Source organism: Alosa alosa, chromosome 4 (genome assembly GCF_017589495.1).
Source record: "Alosa alosa isolate M-15738 ecotype Scorff River chromosome 4, AALO_Geno_1.1, whole genome shotgun sequence".
Classification (NCBI taxonomy): domain Eukaryota; kingdom Metazoa; phylum Chordata; class Actinopteri; order Clupeiformes; family Clupeidae; genus Alosa; species Alosa alosa.
The window spans coordinates 2,033,287-2,051,998 of record NC_063192.1 but is presented as its reverse complement, the minus strand read 5'-3'; the positions used below and the strand labels follow the sequence as shown (position 1 = coordinate 2,051,998).

The following is an 18,712-nucleotide window of genomic DNA, read 5'->3' as shown; positions in this document are numbered from 1 at the left end:
CAGATCTGACTTGATGTGATGCATGCTTGGTTGAACACAATGGAGAGCTCCATTGTGCTCAACCCAGCATACAGTACATCTCATCAAGTCAGATCTGCACAGATCTGCATGAAGACGAACACGCCTAATGGCACTACAGAGTGGGCTGATCTCAGTGCAGAAAAGCTACACGTTTATTGGACAAGCGCCACAAAATCGTCATTTCCAGGGAAGCCCGGCGTCTCTGGGAGTGAATGGGACAGTGGGATGGCCTGGACGCCGAGCTTTTGTATGATGATTGGAGGAACCGCTATAGAGGCTGGACTCTTTTTGATTGACAGCATATGTCGCGATCTGACAGGAGTGGTTCAAGTTCAATGGATGCGTGTTGGCAGGTGAAGTCGAGAGGCAGGCAAGGCAAGTTGCAGCTCAAATTCTCATAATTTGGGAGCAATACAGTCGGTTTCTATTTGTCTTTGTAAATAGCATACTGTAAATAAAACCGTAATGTGGAGTTACAGAGTTTGTGACTTGCTTTTGTTTCAGTTGTGTATTTAGGCTAAGTTAGGTAGCGCGCTATAACTAATATATAACTACATGCCATGTCTGCCGTCTATAGCCTACTGTTTGGCCTATTCTGGGTTTTGGGATCATTTTTGCCCTCAAAGAACAATATAGCACCTTAATAATATTAATTTAATAATTGACCATTTTTATCAGAGCTTCCCCTGTTCCAAAGAGCAGCAATCGCCACTGCTTCACAGTGGTGTCATAGTCAACGACCAGTTATACACAGTTAATGACTTTCACTATTGACAAACAATGGGTTACCATCGAAACAGCCTGAAAAAAGCAGCACTTACCCCAATAATATTCGAATGACTGAATAAAAAACCGAAACCGAAAGACTAGAGCTGATAATGTTTGCCCGGACCTGATGGGACCCGACGGGATCCAGCAGGTTCGGTCGGGTTCAGGCTTTCTATAATTTCTATCATTTCACGCGGGCTCGGGCTGGGCTCAGGCTTGCGCGGTAGGCTAAATGAGCGGTCAGGTGATGCATTTCGATTAGCTGCGAGAAAGATGCAGAAATGGATGCTGAGGAGGTGAAATGGAGGCTGGCCTCTGGCGATTACGTTTTAGGTGCAACAGCAAAAAAAGCAAAGTCTGAGGTGTGGAAAAATTTTGATCATGTGCATAATGAGAATAATGAGCCAGTGGTTATCTAAAATCCAAAGGATGTAACATTCTGCAGAACAACAGGGAATTCGTTGCTGATAAGGCATGTTGATCAAAGCTAAAAAATACAAAAAACGCGCACATCCAGATCCAAACAGGTGCTGGACCCAAAAATTTCAGTAATAAAAAATGACGTTAGTCCACACACTGAAAACTCCTTATAAAAAAGATTTAATCACCACATGTGACGTTTCGGGCTGAATGCCCTTCTTCAGACATGAAGACCACAAGAAGACAAGGCACATATATACACACACCAATCACACCATGTTGATCAAAGCTGCCAGTGCCCATCAGGATCAACCTACAATCACATTGTTTGTTACAGCAACAAAACTAAAACCTGCAAAGGTGAAACAAATGGTTACGGAGGAGAAGTGTGTCAGCTTTCGCTGTAAAGACATTAGGCCTTTTAATGTTGTAAATGGCGAAGGGTTTGAAAAGCTGGCGCAAGAACTAATTGATGTCGGGGCTGCGAATAGGAGGGTTCCCGCAAACTTCAGAATGCTGAGATCTTCTGATGTTACAGAGGACTTTTTTATTTCTTTGTTCCAACTTCCAAGTGGCCCAGCCTACGTTAGTCATGAATAATTAAATGTATAAATAACTCATTCTTGACAAAAGGCAAAAGAGCTGCGTGCGAGCGGACATTTGAATAGTGTTGGGCTGTAAACGGGTTTGGGCTTTTAAAAAGCTTTCAGTCTCGGGCCGGGCTCGGGCTGATTTCTGTCGGGCCCGGGTCTTGTCGGGCCTAACTTTTAAGGCCCGATTACAGCTCTACTAAGGACATTTATCCTGCAGAGGAGTTGCTGCTTACATCTTGTGACCGTCTTCAGCTGTGCTTCATATGTGCCTTTTGCTATAGACCAGGTTTTTCTTGGTCAGTGGCGTACACACACCACACCAGACCACACCTTAGGTCATTAATTGCCACACCCATGAGCGCATTGTTCAATAAAAGGGACACGCATGGAGAATACGCTTTGCGCTGGGTCAAAATAGGGCCCATGGTTTTTAAACAATACCTTCAAAATGCAACCGCAAAAAACATGAAAATATCAATTTGTCAAGATGAATCTTACTTTTTCCCTAATGTCTATTATAGATATATTGTGTGAAAGATAGATATTTTTGTGTTCTCCTCAATGAAAAAAAAAATGAATCAATTTTATCATCTTTGGTTCAGAAGTTATGATCAATTTACTCGAAGTAACAAGTAGAATTTTTAAAGAGTAGAATGTTTTCATTCCCCAATTTGACATCAAAATTAGGGGCAGCCGTGGCCTACTGGAATAACGGTTTATTTGACAAAAAAATACAGATTAGGTAAACTTAAAGTTGAAGCATGGGAGTGAATCTTATCGAGACGACGCAACACAAGCAACCTTTTCTGGGTTGACATTCTACGCGCAAGCGGCAGTGCTGCGCTATGAAACCCATTATTGTCAATGGCTTGCGCGTGCAAGAACTGGCCTGCCGCTGCGCTGCAAAAGCACAGTACAAGCGGCATTTTGCTGCTTAGCCGCTCTTGCGCGTGCCACGGTCAAAGTTGAACCATGTTGATCTTTGACTGCGGATCGCTGTAAATCATAGGTCTTTTGCACTGACCCTGGCGGTAACCAAAAAAAAAGGTTTTAGGCAACCTAGCGGCGAGCGCATCGCATGCCGCGTACAATGTGAACCTGGCTTAACGCTGCGGATCCACTTTTGTGACACAACTGAAGTGTGATGTCACGATGCCTCCCCTCATTTAGACCACCACCTAGGAGTCCCATAAAACAAACAAAACTAGGATTTGGAGAAAGATATTGACTGTTGGTGTTTCTGGTGAGGGTTTGAAATTACATTGAGTAGTGGCCTGTGCAGACTACACGATTCTAGCCCGATTTTGTCGTGACGAATTTCCAGTGTTGTGCCCGAATATGAAAAGTCGAAGGAGGAAGCATCTTGTAATGTGACATATTCAACGACCTGTGAATTATTGTCTGCGATGTTCCACGACTCCTCAACCAAAAGTCTTGCATGTCAGAATTTTGGGGGAATATCCTACGACTCCCGTGTTGACACTGCATGTCAACACGGGACAAGAAACCTACGATAGATAGGCTACATGATCTTGTAATCTGGCCAATCTTATGACCAAGACATGGTAAGAATTTGTGGTTATCTGAGCGCCTAGTCTGACATGTTCAATCGTAAAAGATCATCGTGGATGACGATGAAAAAAATTGTGTAGTCTGCACAGGCCATAAGTTAAATAAGACAAGATTTCGAAATGGCCTACATTGTTTTTATTGGCTATTAATATTTTCGTATAGTGTTAAATACATTCCTAAAATGGTTGTACATTTGTGAGAAACACTTAACACAAGTTAAAACGAACTGACTATGAGCTGCAAACTGACATTTTAAAGAAACGCCCACACACATCTGAACGAGGGGAGGCATCGCGACATCACACTTCAGCCGTGTCACAAAAGTGCATCTGCAGCGTAACTTACAGCTAGTTTCTGTATCATTATATGACAAGCAACATTGTTCAAAAATAGAAGAAATCTTCTATTTTCAGTGTCAGTCTTAGGTATCTAATCTTTGTTGACATATAGTAACCCCCCTAAAAATGACTGAAAATTATGAGTTTACTAAAGATTACGGTGTGCTAAAATACTCATTATCAGCTGAAGTGAACACACACACACATATATTATGTTATGGCCATACATACACAGTGTAATTACCTGCAAAATAACTTAACTGGCAAGAATCAAGTGATGTCATGATACAAGAGTTACAATTGAACATATTGTGATGCTGGAAAGCAAGTTTTTTTGTTTTAGTGTAAAAAACAGACCACCATATGCATAAAATCACAAGTCTACATTGTTATGTTGGAGTGAAAGAGTAAAATGGCTGAAGATCAGTGCTTGCGGGTTTAAATACAACACAACCAAGAGCCCTGTCTTTCATGAAACTTTGCATGTACATTTAAAAAAATATATATTATACAGTACAGTAATATTGCAATACATGAGTATACCGACATTTCTCACATTGCAAGTCTACAAAGTGGTATTAATACAATTAGTTATGAGGCTTTCTAATCTGTTTCAGGCTTAGGACAATAACTTGAAATGTGAGCATTTTATTTCAAGTCTCACTTGACTGTCAAGGATTGCAATTCAGTCTTTTAAGACATTTTGTTGTCTTGCAATCATAGATATTTGTGCATGACTACCCACAGGTTGAGGTTATCAAGAAAGCATACCTGCAGGAAAGTGATTGTGAAGAAGGAGAGGTTTCGCCAAGAGAAGTTGGTCACAACATATACATCCTAGCCTTGCAGGTACAGTAGAGCCCTTCACATGCCTCAGTGTTTTCCTTTGATAGATAGATAGATAGATAGATACTTTATTGATCCCCAAGGGGAAATTCAAGACGGCCGTCTTTGCTTTGCCTTGGTCAAATGCAATGTTTTGCAGAGTGCCTCCGCTGTCTTTTTTTACACTGTAAGTCTTTTTCAATGTCAGTATTTTTTTAATGTGAGGAGAGGAGATGGACAAGAAAAAAATATTATTTAGATAGATCTGGTGGGCAATTCATCTCTGAACAGGCATGGCTAAATATGTGGTGATTAGAAGAACAGAAAGTCCAACAGAAGTCAGTTCAATTTGCATGCTAATCCACAAAGAGAAATCTACATGGATCTGAGTTTCCTTTGTTTGATAATTACCCGACTTTGACTAGGAAATAACTATAAAGTCCAACAAATTCTGTCCGGTCACAATGTCTGATGAAAATTATTTTCACCAAACACAATTTGTGTAAAATGTGCTAAAACAACATTTTTGGCTACACTACCCTAGTACATTCAGAGTATGCCAAAGGATGGCTTGCCTATAGGCTACATGGAATGAAACCACTTGCAGCATTGTAACCAAAGATCTTAGAGTGTAGGGCTCTAGAATCTTCGATTAAAAGGGCGCAAGAACAAAAAGAACACACACGCACACACACACACACAAACACACGCATAAATACACACACACACACACATAAAGACACACACATAAACACACAATAGACATGCAGGCATACGTACACACACACTCACATGCACACACACAGGCATGCACATAAGCACACGCTACCACGCACACACACAAAAACACAAACGCGTACATGCATGCATGCACAAACACACATATGCACGCACACACATACACATAAAAACACACACATAGGCAAGCAGGCACACGCACACACACACATAAACACACACACACACACACGCCATTACCTCCACACACCCACTCGCAAGCAAACACACACACACTCACAAGCGAAAACACACACAGAGATGCACACATGTACACAAAAAGAAACATGCACACACTAACTTACTGTACATACACAAAAGTTGCAAGAGTAGGGGATGGAGTAGGAGATTTATTTTTGCTGTGCAGGACTGGGCGGCGGTTATATTTTGTACCGCTCTCAAAATGTCACCACTTTAAATTAAAATGCCACCACTTATGGTCTAAGAATCTATCCATTACACTGTCATAATAGTGTCATCACAGCCAGTTTTGTGAAATATCCTGTCACACATCTATCTGACCAAGTGCTAGAATTGGTCTTTACCTTTGCACATCTAATTATAATAATCATTGTCAACATGCCATGAATACAAAAAAGAGGTGTATTTTCTGTTTATGTCAAGCTGTTATGGCAAAAACATCCTCTGGTAATGTCATCCTGTTTAATGTCAAGTTGTCTTAATAAGGACACTCCAAACAAATTTAATGTCAAGTTGTCATGACAGCTATATCTTCTGGTGATGTCATCCTGGTTAATGTCAAGTTGTCATTACAAAGACATTCCAAACATATTTAATGTAAAATCGTCATGACCAAGACAACTTCTGGTAATTTCACTTTGATTAATGTCAAGTTGTCATAATCAAGACAACCCAAACAATGTCGACTTGTCATGACAAAAACGGTATCACACTTAATGACAAGTCATAAACGTTTATGACCTGTTTATAACATTTATGACATGTTTATGACAGCGTCATGACATAGTTATGACAGTGTCATGTCCCTCTTATGTCGACACTGTCAAGTAAAGTGTTATCTAAAAAGGTTATGTGTATGTTACATGTATTTGAATGTAATGATTTTGTTTTATTCTGATTCATTGTTATCTTGTTATTTATTCGGATTACTGTAATTGCTACTCACTTTTATCTTTGAATATGTGGGGAACAGGAAAATTAAGGGGAGGTACGACACTTAGACTTGCATGTAGCCGAACTCTATTTATTTTCGCGTTATGTACAGTAGCCCTCTAACAACTGTTCGGTCTTGTGTAGGGGGCACATTCGTTCAGTGTTCCTGCTAGACTTGAGGGTGAAAAGCAGGTAGCAAATGACTCTACTCCTAGTCAGCACCTTGGTAGAAGGGGTTTGCGTGTAGCATAACCTTTGAATCACCGGTTTACTGACAGGGCCGTCAGGTCACTCACATGCTATCGAGCCCTATGCCCAGTTAGGAGGTCCCCGTGCATCAGCAGCTGCCAGGGCTGCCCACGTAGCATCAGCCTGACATTTAACATTAAAGGGTTGGTTCAGGATTTTGGACATAGGACCTCATTTCCAAGTTAGCAAGTGTGATATTTATCAGTGGAGACCGTTTTCAACATGTTTCATCCAGTCCTTCTAGTTGCAGACTTCGCAGGTGGTAAGCTAGTGCAAGTCAATGGTATGTGCTAGCCTGTCACTAAAAACAGTCTTGCCCACTCCACAGTACACCCAAGGCACATAAACTATAACGGCAGACTATCGATGTAAATGTCTGTGTTGATAGAATAATGTTACAAATAAAACTATCCTTGCATCTCAATGATCACATTACATCTTGAGGGACTAGTTTCTCAGCAGTGGCGGAATTTTACTTGCTCCGGTTAGTAGTACTGCGCCGAAAAGTAGCTTATATGCCTACTACCAACTACAGTGAACAGTATAACTATTGCAATGTGATGCAAGGGTAGTTTTATTTACATTGCTTTAATGCTAGTTTAATGCTATTTATCAATTAGGCTATTATTTCTGTATCAGTTTAGCATAGCAGTATAATCGGCACTTCGTGTAGAAATTTGGGCTGAACGTCAGCATCCAGTTGACCAAAGTTCAAAATATAGGTGTCCTCTGATCCAGATTCACATCGATGCACCTCGAAATTGTTGCTTCATCCTCCAATGCAAGTGCAGATACCTCCCGTGCCTAGGCGTAATTCCGAAGCAGAAGAAAGCCTTTAGGTCGACAGTGACTAATCACTCTCCTTTTTTTATCACTGTTCAGGGTATGACACTGAGCAAACTCCCTGACTGGTATTTGTTTCCAATAAGCTTTCAAATGGTTCAGGTTTAAGATGGGTCTAAGACCCGACCTATTTTCGGCACAATAGAGTGACAGCTGTAAAACCTCTCCTACAGTATCTGTTAGGGACTGGCTGAATCTCCCGTCTCACGCTTGCAGAGTGACAGAGAGGGACAGTGATGAGAAGTACTGAGTGTAGGAGGGAGCGAGAGTTGCAGTGCTTAGCTGCTCAACACCATGGTGTTTGTGCACTACGCCAATTGTTCGGGTGAACAGCGAGGTGTGGATATGAGAGCAATATTATAATATTATATTACAATAATTAAAAATTTTGCGGGGCGCTAGCTGCACTCAAGCCGCTCCGTCTAGCGTGTTTTTGTTTGTTAATTTGTTATTTTTTCCCGATTTACCAAACATTTTGCCTTGGTTTATTTTTAATACTTTAGTTAAGTTTAGTGAAGTTAAATTAGTGGATATAGTGATCTTTGATTTAATTGTTTTATGTTATTTTTATTGCTGCGTGGATTGCACAAGTTTTGTCCAGAACTTTCATCCTTGCTGCTGCTCAAGGACATCTGGCTGAAGGGCCGGTGATCATCATCAGCTGAGCTGGTTGGTCGGCAGAGGAGTGCAGATTGAATAATATTTTTCAGCCGGTTAGACGCAAACCAATTGGACTAATTTAACATGGAATTTTCTTTTTTATTATTTCTTTTATTTTATTTCATTTCTATTTTTTTCTTTTTATTATTTGTTATGTGGTGGAGTAACGGTGGAGTGCTTTACCTAAGATATTCTCTGTAAGAATTGCACCTGCTGCCTCCAAGTCTTTCCGGAGCTTTCTCAGATTGCTCCTTGGCTCCTGGACTACTCTTCTGTCTATCCTCCTGACTCCCTGGTCAGAAATCTTGCGAAGAGCTCCTGTGCATGGCCGGCGTTATCACCCAAGCATAACCTTACCACCCAGCAGAAAATCCACCAGAATTTATCATTAACCTGTCCCCCCTATTAAGATTTTTAAAATTTTAACCTTACTCATCTTAGACATTATTTTGTCAATGTGGATTTCTTTCTTTTTCTCTGGCAGTTGGCACGCCACAATAAAGTCTTGCTGGTTCTCTTGAAACCTCCAAAAAAAAGCAAGGAAGATGGAGAGGAGGGCATCAGCTCCATGGTAGGACAGGCACTTTTTAAATTGTGTGTGTGTCTGTGTGTGTATAGTGCATAGTATTGTACTAGTGTAGAATCATTGAGGAACACCCATGCTTTTTTGCCATTAAGATATCAGAAATATAATGGATGCATTGTTAATAGTGTAAATGATTTTATTACACGGCTCTTCAGAGTGCTGCAGAAAGTTCCATTCACATGAATGGGCCTTCCCAACGTTCGGGCCTATGTTAAATCTACATAAGTCACCGGCAAAGCATTTAATCACCGCTGTCAATGGCAACGGGTTTTGTGATTCTGATTAATGTCTTTCTTTCATATCACTACGCAAGGACTGGAACTTCATTCAAACGTGAAAGCAGACGGTTGATCAGCTGTGTTCTAAAGAATGTTTGATTCAAGTTCAGCAGCGTGTGTTGTTGCGAACTATTTGTTTCTCAGCAAATGCCACGATGAACGGTAACAAATAGGCTAGGTTATGTAGGCTAAAGTCATATCGTGGGGAGTTTATCGTTTTGGCAAGTAGTTATAAGAAAGCGGGATAATGTATAGAGCGCGCCGGTCATTACTGTTAAAATAAGTCCCTTCAGGGGAACAAGACCCCTCCGCGCTTGGCGCCGGGTCCGGGTTCGCCTGTCGGACTTATTTTCCCAGTAATGACCGGCGTTCTATACATTATCCCTTACATTACAGCTAGTGGATTTCAATAGACTATATGCAGTATCTGCATTATCCATGTATCAACTAGACACTGTGCATTAATCCTAAAATATCATATGTATAGGTGTAATTGCCTTTTTCCAATGAAAGTTTCATTTTATGAAAATTGAGGAAACTGCCCTTTTCTTTAAGAGTTTGGTGGGAGTGTGAAGGACATTTTGTAATTTGTATCTTATATTTTGGGATTAACCCAATGAGGCCGGCGGATACAGAGTGTGTCCAAATTCACACCCCATCTTTTCTGTTGAATCTCTCACAGAGTACTCATCTCACAGATATCATATGCATATCATGTGAAATATGCTAGTGGCTAGCTGCTGTGATAACCGGTTTGCGAGGAAATTTACTTTGAATCTTCATGAAATTTAATCATATTTACATTCTGCATACATTCTGCTTCCATTTCCACACTCATTCTTCTCAGTTGAATATCTCACGGACTCTTGACTCAACACAAACATATAATCTGGTTTTGAAATTGCAGCAAATTTCTACATGGTCTCCCACTTTGGGCTGAAATTCTAATGTAAATAATAAACTTGTTTTCCATAACAAAGAAACAAATGTTGGTCAAGGCATGCACAGATCAACAGTGCTTTTGGCTACATGACATCTGCACATATGCAAGCACAGGTTACAGTACTTCAGGTCACAAGAGAAGTATAAGGCACACTTTTCATCCAGAAGTCCAAGACTTCAGTGAACAAAATTCATAAAGAAAAAATTAATTAGTTAATGTCAGTACATATATTTTTGTAAATTGTGAAGACATAGAGAATCCCACCATCATGATTGTTATATTGCCAGATTCCATAAAATCCCACCTATGCAAGAAACATCTCATGGATGCACTGGGACGCATCCTCAGTGATGTATCCTGGGATCATTGGGTGTTTTGGGTCTCGCAACATCATACACCCTCGCCCAGGCGACCCAGCCACGGTTGAACAAGCCCCGACTTGCGTCCCAGTAGCAGACCACGGATCAGCCCTCTTAATCCAAAGCCACCTTATGGCTTTTTCTGTGGCTTCGCTTGCAGATTGAATGGCCCTCTACTTGGCCTCCCCTGTCACGCCCAAACTACTAAGGACTTTGCAAAGTGAGCGTCCTGCAAAGCCTCTACAGCCGACTTCTATAGGCTCACAGAAGGTGTTAGCGTGTTTCCTCTCATTGGCTTCCTCAATACGCTCTTCCCAGGGCACTGTTCCAGCATGATCAGGTGTTTGAAAGCCTCGGAGGTAACTATCATGTCTGGGTGGAGACTTGTTGAAATATGCTGAGGGAACCTCAGCTGTTTTCCCAGGTCGACCTGCAGCTGCCAGTCAGAGGCTTTGTGGAGGAGGCCTGTTGTTAATTGTGGGTGCGCCCGGGGTTTCTCTCCAGCTCCTTCTCCTTCTTTGGAGCATGATGGTGTTAGCTGGTGCTGATGGCTGAGGCTAAGCTCTCAGCAATTACCTTAAGCACCTGGTCGTGGCGCCAACGATAGCGACCATCAGCCAGAGCCTTTGGGCAGCTGCTGAGGAGATGTTCTAAGGAGCCTCTACCAGAGCAAAGAAGGCAGGAAGGTGTCTCACTCTTCCCCCAGACATGGAGGTTCGCTGGGCTTGGCAGGGCATCGTAGACAGCTTGTACCAGGAAACAGACCAGATGGAAATCGATATAGTATGATTGATTTTTGTGTGTGCTTAGTCAGCTAAATGGTTTTGTTTGTATCCCTCAGTTAAACCTGAACAATAAGCAGCTCTCCCAGATGCTGAAGTCCAGTGGGCCCATTGAGAAACCGGATGAGGAGCCCCTGGAGTATTATGACAGGCACACATCACAAATTGAGGTAGGCTGGCAAGCCTGGAGATAATTTCATAGGCAATGATACTGTACCACAATTAATTTGTATCATCACATGCATACACAGTTTGTATAAACAAATCAAACATTTACAGTAGACATATACAAAAATAATAAAAATGTTGTGATCACAGTTGAATTATACGTTTGATACTGAAAGCAACAGGAATCCATGCATTTCCACAGAATTATTTTTGGAATCTGCTCAGTGCTCACAATTCTACATTTTCAGTGCCCAAAGGCCTACTGCAGGTATCTGCAGTTGTCACTGTGGCTTACAGCAGCAATTGCTGCAAAATTCACAAGAATTAACACATTTTTTTCAAAAATCAACAAGGGTCCCCATGGTCTCCAGCTTCTTGGAGCCCTATTGTTGCCGCTTGCGGCTATATTTTCATTTGAGCTATTACAGCCATTGGAAAATTCCCAGACAGTTATGTGTAATAGATATCCAGTCAACTGTGGAAGAACAATGACGAGATGAGCAACATGTAAGAATGTACTTATATGTGTGTCTGGACTCAGATTGTGCGTGAGGATCACAGCATGGAGCAGATTGTGTTCCCAATTCATCCTATCTGCGAGTACCTAACAGAGGAATCAAAAGTCCGTGTGTTCAATACGACAGAGCAGGATGAACAGGGCAGTAAAGTTACACACTTCTTTGAGCAGACATCCTTTCTACACAATGAGATGGAGTGGCAGAAAAAGCTACGCAGTAAGAAATCCTATTCATCATATCTCTGACAGTCTCTGTTATATAAATGAACAGATATGATCCTATTCCTGAAAGACTAAAATATTTGTGTGCATGTGTGCAGGTATGCCAGTGTTGTTTTGGTTCTCAGGTCGCATGGCATTGTGGGGAAGTATCTCCTTCAATCTGGCTGTCTTTATAAACCTCATTATTGCCCTCTTCTACCCATATAACTCTGGTGAGAAATGGCTATTCCCCAAATCTATCTGTATTAAGATTATTCTAGCTTCCTCTTATTTAATATATTCCTCCTGTCATGGCATATTGGTATTTCAAAACATGTGAGCAGTGCTTGAAGTGGAATAAATACTGGTACTTCTGTGAGCAGGGATTTATAATTTTTTTACAATTTATTTACAATTTATTGTTTATTCTGAGGTTTTTGTACCTTCCTAATTTTCTATTATTATTAAGCCTCTATATCTGGTCATGTGAAAAATATATAAATAATTTAATAATTTTGGTTAAACATGTTTTGTGCTCTCTCAGGTACCATAGATTCTTCGCTATTGGCTATGATGTTCTGGGTTTTTGCGGGACTGTCCATCATGGGCCTGTTGTCACAGCGTTATGGGCTTCGACCCCTCACTGTAGCTCTCATACTGCGCTCCATCTACCACTTTGGCATCGGCCCCACTCTTATCCTGTTGGGAACCCTGAATGTGAGTTTTGACTCTTGAATGTATAAAACAGTTTCATCTGATTAAAAACAAAAAGGTATTGATGTACTTGTATTCAGCACATTTTTATGGCAAATACTCTTGCAAAAAGTACCTAAACAATGACATGATTGATAAGTACAGTACAGAACAGTTCTCTTTGAGTTGAACCACTTCAATATCAACTTTTGGAAATAGCCTGCAAGGACAAATCCAGAACAAAACTGCAGGTCCGGATGGTGTCAGCATCAGGGGTATCAGACCAACTGTCATGATTGCTAAACTTTTGATTCCTTTTAATGCTGTCATTGGTTGACTCCATTGATCTGTGCTAGTGATTAAATTATACTGTTTGGTTGTGGGCACTGCAGATTACGTTAAAGGGAGGTTTACCTGATGAAGTAAAAGCTTAGTAAATTCAAGGCAATATGCGAGGATGCAACGTTTCACTTTCTGCGGACAGAAAAAAGCAGTATTTGTGCAGTCTTTGTACAATGGGCCCTAAGAATCTGAACAAGCTGAAGATGAAGGGGGGGCTATGTGCTGGGGATAGCACCAGAGTCCCTGGCATTGGTTGTTGAGAGAAGAACGTTGTACAAACTGCTCAACATAACAGACTTCACATCACCTACACAACCTACTAGTGAGTCAAAAGAGTGTTTAGCTGGATGCTCCTTTAACTCTGCTGTAACAAGGATCACTTTGTTCTTATCTTCTGATTGGCAATGTGCATTGCATAATGCATATTGTACTTGAATTTACACTGTTTTACATCGTAGTTTGATAATCTCTATACATCTATCTATCTATCTATCTATATATATATATATATATATATATATATATATATATATATATATATATATATATCGAACAGCAAGTCTCCTCATAGATATTTTAGATAGCATTAGCCCTTGGAAAGGGGATATTCAAGTTTTCACATTCAGATTTTGCCTCTTGCCATGTAGCCTGCTCCTCATGAACAGGCAATCAATCAGCTCGATCTGCACTTTAGACGGATAATAAACTATTTACTTTTTTTCATTTTTAAATTGGTTTAGTTTTGGTATTTATTAGTGCTGTCAAACGATTAAAAATGTTAATCATGATTAATCGCTGAATTCTTATAGTTAATCACGATTAATCACATATTTTATCGCATGATTAAAATTCTATTATTTTACATTTCTGAACTTTCCAGGAGTCCATGTTAACAATATAAAGCAATTATTGTGTATCTTGATTAGGATTCAAATGAAAGCAAAGCAAGTTACTTCATTAACTTAACTTTAAGACGTAGGTCTATTTGGTTATTTCAAATCAAATTTCAAAAGATGTGCAGCAGACCTAAGGCAACACAATATATTCTTCAGAAATATTGCTAATAAAGGGCATAACAAACATAAAATACTATATTCATTATCAGTTGAAAATAAGGAAAATAAGGAGTTCAGTTGAAAATAAGGAACTTTTCGACATGAGTGCACTGCCATTTTATAGGCCTACAGTCTATGGTGCACTGTCACTTGCCACACACATCAGTGCCGAAGTTTTTAACAAACAAACACTGGATGAACAATGGATTTTATGGAGCGGCGTCGACCAAATATAACTGAATCGTGATTCACACGGCGGCAAAGTGCGATGCATTTAATCTGCATCACGCCCCATTGATTCTAATGGGAAAGACAGATAGCCTAATCACACCTTGACGTTATATCTAGTTATTAATTTACAGGCCATTCAATAATTTTACTAACACGGCAGTTATAAAGAATTATGTGTATGTAACTTACTCATGTCGAAACAATGTAGGCTACATTACAACCCATTCAGCACGTACTAGCTACACTTACCATATCCCATGTAAAACGGTTAGCTTGCTAGCTAGCTAACTGTGGAACTTCAGTATAACAGGCATGGCCAATTATCTCACCTAGTTGTAGGAAAAAGGCTACGTTCATATTACAAGTGATAGAATGAATGTGTGACTTATGTTTAGTTGATGTTAAGCTTAAAGTTAAGCTTGCCGAACTTAATTATAGTCAGCCATGGGCAGTTTGACTGTGCCTACATTCGTGATACTCCTGTTAGTAGGCTAAACTGGAAAGAGCAAAAAATAGGAACATAATGGTCTCATTAATCCCATAAACACACAGATAACTCTTACACCAACCTTATTTTGTGCCTTTTATTCACAGATTTATTAAGTATAACCCCTTTTTGCTCCCCACTTCTATGCAGCATAGGTTTCCATTATCCAAACAGCTCCCTTTCCCCTAAAAGGGGGCGTGTACATGCAGCACGGTCTAGCTAGATCCAGTGTGGTGTTGTAGTTGTTTTAACGTTACTAGTTGTTGCAACAGCTTGTGAAAAAACGACAAAGTTTGTTACACCAAAAAGAACGTTAATATCGCGATAAAAAAATTGACGCCGGTAAAATAGGTTTACGTTAACGCTGTTAATAACGCGTTTAACTGACAGTATTTATACAATCTGGAAGACACATTGAATCCCACATTGGATGCCAAATGTCATTATAAAAATAATATTATTTATTATTTGCAATTGTGAAACCTTTACATGATGTGATGACTTACATTTTGTAATGTACATTGTACATTTGTGTACGTACATTTTTCTTTTACAGCTTATCAACAAGATTGTCTTTGTTGTTAGCTTTGTTGGCAACAATGGCACCTTTATTATGGGATACCGTGCAATGCTGATGGATGTTGAGTTCCTTTATCACCTGGCTTATGTGCTGACCAGCACCCTGGGACTATGTGTGCACGAGCTGTTCTACAGTATCCTGGTATTATTAATTTAATATGTATTCAGACATTCAATTCTGACACAAACTCAGTGAACAGATGTATTATGCTATGCTTGCACTACTGTCATTCTCTCTCTACAGCTGTTTGACCTTATATACCGTGAGGAGACCTTGTTTAATGTCATTAAGAGTGTTACACGGAATGGGCGCTCTATCCTGCTGACTGCACTTTTGGCCCTCATCTTGGTCTACCTCTTCTCCATTGTGGGCTTTCTGTGCTTGAAAAATGATTTCATTATGGAAGTTGACCGTTTGCCAAGCATGGATACAGGTAATGTGTCTCATTATCACATAACTAATTTAATAGAATTTATTTGAAGTAAGTAAGACCAACTTGAATAAATTGTTATCATTGAAATTAAAATGGCTTTTTTGTAATTACTTTATTTCATGAAATGCTCAACACTCAATTGTAATCTATAATTGGGATTACTGCTACTGATTAAATGTTACAACGGCAGGTCTTAAGTCACATAGTTTGGCACTGTGGAACATTTTGGTTTTCATTTTCACACGCATGTTAGGCTAGGTAGCAAACACTGCATGCATGATACAAGTCTTAAAGGGGTGGTTCAGGATTTTGGATTTAGGACCTCATTTCCAAGTTAGCAAGTGTGATTTATCAGTGGAGACCGTTTTAAACATGTTTCATCCAATCCTTCTAGTTGCAGAGTTCGCAGGTGCTAGGCTAGCGCAAGTCATCAGTATCAGACTTGAATCCCCATCTCTGGCAGGAGCTTCAATCTATAAGACTCTATAAGAATCTATAATCTCTTTCAACAACACATTAGATCTCATAATCTGCTTAAGTCTGATTAATCTGCTGAAGTGCCCTTGAGCAAGGTACCTAACCCCTCACTGCTCCCCGAGTGCCGCCGTTGAAGCAGGCAGCTCACTGCGCCGGGATTAGTGTGTGCTTCACCTGTGTTCACTGTGTGCTGAGTGTGTTTCACTAATTCACCGATTGGGTTAAATGCAGAGACCAAATTTCCCTCACGGGATAAAAAAAAGTATATATACTTATATATATTCATACTTTTACTGATTCTATACTATAATTCTCAAAGTAAGTACTGCATATTCCTGTGTGCATGTGTGTGTGTGTATTTGTGAATGTGACGGTAGATGAGGACGAGGACAACACAGAGCCTGCCTGTGACACACTGCTCATGTGCATTGTGACTGTGCTAAACCATGGGCTCAGGAATGGAGGTGGGGTGGGAGATGTGTTACGCAGACCATCTAAAGAAGTATGTATTCAAATTGTGTTTAGTCAGTTAAATCCTTTAGTTAATATTGGTAAAATCTTTCTTGTCAAGTGGTGACTTACAAATAATGTACAAGTTGATGGTTGGAACATATACAATTATCTTTTAAGTTGAATGAGCACATTCTTTCATGGCACAAAATAAGTAAGGATGTCCACACAGTTTAGCTCCTAACCTGTCTGGGTCTTCTTCAGGCACCTGGCCAAAAGAAAGGTGGGATGTGCACACAACTACTGTAAATAAGGGACATTGGGCATCTGGGTAGCAGAACCTCATGTACTTTTGAGGTGGAAATGCTACACTTTGGTGCCACCACTATCCAAATGCTGTGAATTCCATTATCCCACTGATCAGTAAAAAAATATGGCTTGTGACTTAATGAACATGGGAAATTGTGGGTCCCAAAGCAAGACCAATTAATAACCACAGCTAGCTAGCTGATGAGGAAAGCATCCTCATCATGATCATCATCACACTAAAAACATGTTGCAAAGTACAAAGGCAAAATACAACATTGACAAAAATATTAGGTTTCAAGGAAAACAAACATAAAAACAATAGAGTGAAGCAGGGTTGGAATTTCACGGTGGCCACAGCCTTAGTTGCCCCTTTAAAAATAGGAAGTTCCCAGGCCACTATGGCCTTGGTGCCCTGCATGACTGGTTCCCCCTTCTTTCCATAGTCTGCTTAGTATCCGACTGATGCAGCGATTTTAAACCTATGCCTATCAAAATAATATTCACATTAGATGGTTCTGGAGACAGCAAGAGTGAAAGAGAAAGTGACAGCGCACGGCAAGAAAAGTCATTCAGCAGCCAGAAGATAAGGAAAGAAATGTAGATTTGGAAAGTTTTGGAAAATAAAAGCCTAATGTTAGCTGTGGGGAATTCATTGAACACTACCCTGGCATAGCTTGAGTGTTATGACGTGATATCCTTGCCTAGAGCCTAGAGTTGAAATCAAATTAGTTTGCTATACATAGGCCTATGGGGAGATGATTCATTTACCAAGAGATTGAGACTGCGAACTATCCATAGAAAGCATAACATTAGCCCATATGTGGTGTAGCCTACTGGTTAATTCATGACTTTGTTTTGACCAAATTTGTCAGGTAGAACTGCCTAGGTTCATTTAGCTTCATTTTATCACCTATGTTTTTGTTGCTTCAATAGCTTATCTTGTTAGTCTTTGACAAAAATACTGCAATATACAGAAAACTTCAGTCCTCTTGACGAGGGCATTGCAATTTTTCCAATTATTTAACAAAGTGCCTTGCTGACGTCATATATTTAAGCAATAAGCCCCGAGAGGCCGTAGGTTACACTGATTCTACAACAGCTAAGGGGCATTGTTAGGCAGAGTGCCTATCAAGTTATGGTAGTGCAGTATTATAGAACGAAATGCGGTCAAAGTGTATGTTTATGCTGGATTTTACAATGGCATCGAACGTGATTCAGCCAATCACAATCAAGGACCGGAACTATCAGCTTTAGAAAATTAATTATATTAATTATTAGTGTCTATTGATTTGAAGTAATGTTGTAGTGTGTCTCTCCTTATAATGTGTTGGCCATAAGACATAATGATACAAATGAATGGAAAATGTTTTGTCCTCTGTTTTTAAAAGGCATTACTTTTTTAGCCAATCATTATAGTAGTCTCTCACGTCCCCAAATACTGTACTTTATAGTGTGATCTTTGTGCCCCCAGCCAAATATGACCAACTGAAGGCCAAGTGGCCTTGCCCCTACATGCCTGGAGTGAAGTATACAGATATCAAAGAAAAAAGAATAAAAGCATTTAGATATACAGTATAGGAACCAATACAATACTGTACATGTGCCACTGCACATCCAAATA

At 40.0% G+C, this 18,712-nt stretch overlaps 1 protein-coding gene across 1 annotated transcript in view; it reads left to right on the top strand.

The window, feature by feature from the left end:
- itpr3 (inositol 1,4,5-trisphosphate receptor, type 3) overlaps positions 1-18,712 on the top strand; it is a 199,040-nt gene that overhangs the window by 167,478 nt on the left and 12,850 nt on the right. The window contains exons 45-53 of the mRNA XM_048240949.1: positions 4,460-4,561; positions 8,685-8,771; positions 11,208-11,318; positions 11,858-12,050; positions 12,154-12,267; positions 12,579-12,751; positions 15,399-15,563; positions 15,666-15,855; positions 16,710-16,834. Coding sequence (XP_048096906.1) covers positions 4,460-4,561; positions 8,685-8,771; positions 11,208-11,318; positions 11,858-12,050; positions 12,154-12,267; positions 12,579-12,751; positions 15,399-15,563; positions 15,666-15,855; positions 16,710-16,834 — 1,260 coding nt within the window. The remainder of the gene's footprint in view (positions 1-4,459; positions 4,562-8,684; positions 8,772-11,207; positions 11,319-11,857; positions 12,051-12,153; positions 12,268-12,578; positions 12,752-15,398; positions 15,564-15,665; positions 15,856-16,709; positions 16,835-18,712) is intronic.